Source organism: Neopsephotus bourkii, unplaced genomic scaffold, assembly GCF_033783945.1.
Source record: "Neopsephotus bourkii isolate Nb327-2 ecotype Australia unplaced genomic scaffold, CSIRO-AGI_Nbou_v1 NB_245, whole genome shotgun sequence".
NCBI classification, from domain to species: domain Eukaryota; kingdom Metazoa; phylum Chordata; class Aves; order Psittaciformes; family Psittacidae; genus Neopsephotus; species Neopsephotus bourkii.
Window position 1 is genome coordinate 1964696 of NW_026900755.1, and position 5652 is coordinate 1970347.

Genomic DNA, 5652 nt, shown 5'->3' on the forward strand with positions numbered 1-5652 from the left:
GCAGCCACTAAAAACATTGGTGTTATCAGCGTTGTTCCCAGGCCAAAAGTCAAAAACAGAGCACTGCACCAGCTACTAAGAAGAAAAAATGACTGCTACTGCTGAACCCAGGACAAGGTCAGACAATCCCAGGGCTCCGTGAAGTTGTTTAATGTTGTCTTCACATATATAAAGCAATTTGTTAAAGTATGTGACACATCAAATAGATGCTTGATAGTTTATTTATTTAATTCAATACAGTGCTTCAATAGTATGCTACTCATTTTCCACAAGAGCAGAGCCTTTCTTATCCTCCATGCAGCTACAAGTATTAGCCATCCCTTAAATTGCACCAGTCTCAGTATAATTCCTCTCTTTTGTTCATTTGGAAAGGTTAACAGTGGTTCCCATGGAATCAGATTTGGGTCAGCAATCTTGAGTTCAGTTACATTTCGATGAACTTTTGTCAAAACTTTTTTCTTCAGTATGTACAGACCTAGAAAGCCAGGGAACTTTCAAACTCACTTCTAGGAAGTTACTTTCGAGACTAGTAAGTAACAAAAAGATTTTGAAACTTCCAGACCGCAACACAGGTAACAGCTTGGTTATCGGAGAAAGACAGAAATGGTTCCAGTATCAAAGTTGTGGTATAGAACAGCAACAATGCAGGTCTACTTACTGTTTCTGTAGTGATTTTCAATTGTTTCTGAATTAAAATACACCACAGTAACTGTGATATCATCTCTGTACATTCTCGCAAGGTCTTCAGGCAGTGTCAGCATTGCAGCAAGTTTCTCTTGGTCCACCTCCCCATACTCATTACTTCCAATTGCATGCCTTATTAAATGAGTAGCTATGTTCTGGTCAAGCGAGGCAATGCCTTTGTTTTTCCTCTGAAGTAACAAACTGTGCATGTAACCCAAATTAACTGGTTTCTCAAAAGCCAGTTGTGGTTTCTGCACATTAAGCTCTGAAAGGTGTCCAGCAACAAGTTTTACAACCTTCTCATTACTTAACATCTCCCACAGTCCATCTGAAGCCATAACTAGAAACTTATCCTTGCTTCTTAATTTGTGATATGTGACTTCAGGCTCTGCAGTTAAATATGGGGGTGTATAGTAGTTTGGAGGAACGTACTGGTAAATATTTAAATCCTCAACATCACAGCTATTCTCAAGAACGCTATGCTGCAATTCCTTACTCCACTTTAATTGCACATCTCCAAAAGCCCTGGAAGGCATAAGAATCCCCAATAACCTGTCATTCACAAATAGTGTTTTCTCCTCAGATCCAGGATGTTCCCTTTTCAGTCTTCTAATTTCAAACTCATCAATGGCATTGTGGTCTCGGGTCAGAGGGAGAGTAGACCAAGTCCCATCTTCCTCATGAACCCCTAAAATTGCTCTGCAATCACCGGTGTTTGCAACATGTAAATGAACACCATCAATGTGAGCTACACAGGCTGTTGCACCAGAAAAAGCTACTTGAAGGGCAACATTTCTCATCAACTCATTTTCCTGGGGTGCCTGAACTTCCAGTGATATGTCCGAGTCTAACCTTTTGAATGCACATATCATGGCTTCTTCTAAACTGAACCCTGGCTCAGTGTCTAGGTCCAGTAAATGCTGCCAGTAAACTCGGAGATTTTCAAAATATTGTGAAGTAATTTCTCGATACTCTACATCATTAGGATGCTTGTGCCACTGCAGGATAGGCAGCACTGGTTTCATGCACTCCACAGCAAGCTCAAGCTCCTCCAAGGTTTGCCGAGACATGAGAGAAACTGCTATATAATGAAGGAGCCTGTCACTCACTGCCTGAGCACATGCAGAACCTGCATGACCGTCAAAGACCCCAAACATCATCCCTTTGGTCTGCAAACAAGTGGCTGCACTTCTGCGGTCTTCTATGGGGGTGTTGGATGCCAACTGGTTACTTTCAAACCTCAACACAGAATTTGCATTTTTACCATTGAAAGTCAATACTTTATGGGATAATTCACCTGCTCTGAGTATATCATTGATTTGTGATGGAGACAACTGGAAAGAAAAATGCTCTTCTTCAGTAGATGTGTGTCGGAATGCTTTTAAGGAGAAGACATTGTCTAAACTGCTGCTTCCAGCAGGGTACAGCTGTGTTTTGGAACAAATGAGCTTCCATTTTATCTTGTTTCTGTTTGGGATACAGATGGAGTACAAACGTCCTTTTCCTTGTAAAACAATGCCATTTCTTGCTGAGCTTAAGATCCAGGATGATACAGTTCTTGACATCGTAAGTCACTCCACAAACAGCAGCACTGTCCTTCAGTCACACAGAATATCCTTATGACCTAGAATATAAGAAAAGGCAAAAAACTTAGAAGATTCACAAAGAAGCTTTCTACACAGTGACACAAAAACAAGTCTAGAGCTCACAGAAATATTCAGAACACTTTTTCCCCAGAAGACTGCTATAGAGGCATTTTAAGTGATGCAACTTCCATCACATAATTATAACCTTAGGAAAGGACTGTCCTTCTCCAGTTAACTCATCAGGAAAGCTAACTTTTATCTTCCAGGCATGTTTTTCCTCATTGTGGCAAGGCTAAGGAGAAATTGCAACATTACAAGAAATGTAATTGTAAACTGCAACAGAGAAAAGCCTTATCTAACAGAACAACTAAAAACAGAACCTACAAGTTCGAAAACAGGAACTTCAATGACAACTAAGTTTCAACTTCAAAGAGCCTGACAGAGCACAGCTCTGTTAATACACTCCAGGTATCAAAACCAAGAAAAGGTCAGCACTCAAATCCTATGGAGAAATGGAAAGATGTGGGAAATTAATTATTTATATGGATTGCCATGATCCTGACATCTAGAACAAGCTAGTCTACCTTTCCAGTTCTGTTGCAGCTTATAAGCTTGACTGGTTTTCTATTGTTGGTTTTGTTTTGGGTTTGTTTTTTTTTTTTTTTTTTTACCTTCAAGGTCATAACCAACCTTGACACAGGTGAGACTTTTTGTGCAGCTGAAGGCAGACTCCACTGCTGGCTAATTAATGTATTTATCACAGCATTATGAACTTTGATGCAGTGATAGATAGAGCACAGTTACATTGACAGCTTTTACAATTCTGCTTTTTCATTAGGGGTGTGAATATTACAAGCAGCTGTGAAAAGCTCTGCTGCCAACATCACTAAAACCCAGGGCACCAGCCGAAAAACTTCAGTTGCCATGGGAGATGTCCATCATATTGTCTCCTGCTTTAAGCTATTCAAGCTGTGGGAAATGGCTAAGTACAACCAGATGGTTACTCCAGAACACAATTTTGCCCCGTGGATTTCAAAAGCTGACTGTATAGTAACACTGGCACTACAATTACTCCCAAAAGATCACTGTAGCAGCCAGTTAGAACAATACAGTTTTCTGTATGCTCTGAACCACTTCCAGGCGGCCTGCAGTACAACGTGTTCCAGGACTTGGCCCAAAGGTGCTACCTACCACTGCAGTATTGTTCTTTTTAGCAGGGCATTTCATGAGAAACTAGCAGCCAGCCCTGCTGTTGCATTAAAGTGTTTTTAAGAAATCAGCAAGAGCTAAAAACAAACTTGAACTATTGTAAACAAAAGGCCTACTGATAGAACCCAATGACTTTACTGAAATTCCATTTGGAAAACAAAAGCAACATGCAACAAAATATTTCTGAAGTGCATCACCCATGCTTCACAACAGAAAAGACAAGCCATTCAACAAAGACCCCACCACTACCATTCTGGGACCCTATGAGGGCAGGCAAAAGCGCAGCATAACTTTACTGCCAATGCCAAGAGAGACAGAAACAATGACAGCTTCAATGTTCCTGACTCAAAAGCCAATAAAAACAGTGTTTTAAGCAAACTTACCTTGCTCACATCAGCTGACTGACAGACACTGCAAGACAGCATTTTTTTTCCTAGAAGCAGAGTTGCCCAATACCCCAGAGGCATGTGTTTGCCTACGGTCAGGTAGCACTGATCAGTCCTGGAGCACATTTGTGAACTCGCTGCCATAACTACATCTTTACATCCTTGGGTTCCTATTCAAGCGTAGTGTACAGATCCCACTGCTTCTGCCCAGGACACCCACCCGCACCCGTTAGCCGCTGCAGCACAAGTGTGTTAAAATACGGTAGCACTGCTAATAAAAGCAATGTGCTAAAGACCATTATGTAAGTGCCCATTACATAAAGCTTATGCTCCCCACGCGGCACACCTACCACTTCAACACTTCCTCATCAGGTGAATTAGTGTAATCACTGAAACTGAAACTGCCACCACAACACAGCCCGCCAGCTGCTGGTTAGCCGGGTTACACACCGGGGGCTCGCAGGAGAGAGGAGTTCACGCTGTGCAGTAAAATAACAGATATCCATTACATTCAGCCTTACAGCCCTGCAGCAGCTCCCACATACAGCGCCCAACACCCCATGGGCCCCTCGCTCCCGACACTGCCTACACAGCCCCTACACACCCAACCCTTACCCCACACACATCCCACACCCACCAGCCCCACCACACGACCTCCCACAAGCTGCCCACTGACACCTCACACCCCATCGCGCACACACAGCTCCAGCCGCATATCTCCCCGCAGGCTTCTCCCCGCGGCCTCCCTGCCCGCACTGCTCCCCGCTCCCGCTACCGGGAGGCTGCCCCTTCAGCAAACTCATCAAGCTAGGCCCGGCTCCTCTCCCTTTAGCCCCGCGTTATCGCCTCCCGCCCAACTCAGTCGGTGTCGCGGCGGAAGAGCCGGCGGCCACCGCCCAGGCGAGCCCCAACTGCGCGGCGCGGCGGCTCACCCGGGGCGGCACCGGCAGCGACACCGACGACACCGACGACACCGACGACACCGACGACACCGACGACACCGACGACACCGACGACACCGACGACACCGACGACACCGACGACACCGACGACACCGACGACACCGACGACACCGACTCCCTTTCCGCGCAGCACTGAGGCAGCCACTGCGCCGCTCTTACATACACCGCCCGCAGCCGCCTGCAGGTTCCGGGGTGTCCGGAGCGGCGGGAGAGGACTGACGGCACTGACTGACGGCGCTGCAGCCCAACCCGCGGCCCCGCCGCCAGCCCCGCCCCCGGAGACCCGCCTCCGGTAACTGCCGCGCCCGGGGCGGTGCGCGGGGTCCTGTCAGGACGCGGCGGGACGCGTGAAGCACGCGGGGCTGAGCGCGGCCTCCCGCCCCTCCGCGCTCCGCCATGTTCTCCTCAGCTCCTGCCTTTGCACGGCGAGCTCAGGCACGGCTGTGGAGCTGCCGCCCGGGCCTAGCGCGGAGCAGGGATCACCGGAACGGGGCCCGGCGGCTCCTGTCACCTCAGCTGCCCGCGCTGGTCCGCAGAGCTTGGCTGCCTCACGGCTGAGGTGCTGAGAGAAGGCCCCGCGATCCCGGCCTCCGCTTCTAACTTCCCTGCATGCTTTCAAGCAGGGTAATAACCTGAGCGACAAAAGCGAGCAGATGAGATGTGTTAGGGGAAATAAAACCATTAGCAACATTTATTTTCCTTATGGGTAAGGGTCAAAAAACTACATTCTCTTGAGGCAGGGTCCTTAGGATTTTTGTTTGCTTCGTTTAAATACAATTCCACAGTCTTCAGTGCTGAGACCACCAGCTGATGAGCGTCAAAACT

The 5652-nt window shown here is 47.0% G+C and overlaps 1 protein-coding gene across 2 annotated transcripts; it reads right to left on the minus strand.

Moving 5' to 3' along the window:
- Nucleotides 1-203: 203 nt before the first annotated feature.
- PDP2 (pyruvate dehydrogenase phosphatase catalytic subunit 2) lies at nt 204-4460 on the minus strand. Of its 2 annotated transcripts, none has more exons than XM_061345945.1 (2): nt 4216-4460; nt 204-2308 (listed from the first exon to the last, which is right to left on the minus strand). In XM_061345945.1, exon 2 carries the CDS (start codon nt 2247-2249, stop codon nt 651-653), a length of 1599 nt encoding a protein of 532 aa, XP_061201929.1. In that variant the 5' UTR covers nt 2250-2308; nt 4216-4460; the 3' UTR covers nt 204-650. The 2 variants fall into 2 exon arrangements, with proteins under 2 accessions (XP_061201929.1, XP_061201931.1); XM_061345947.1 differs by lacking the exon at nt 4216-4460 and adding an exon at nt 3863-4188.
- Nucleotides 4461-5652: the final 1192 nt, after the last annotated feature.

What these genes read in the sequence shown, in the direction of transcription:
- PDP2 (XM_061345945.1), bottom strand. Translation starts at nt 2,249, where the DNA reads ATGTCAAGAACTGTATCATCCTGGATCTTAAGCTCAGCAAGAAATGGC.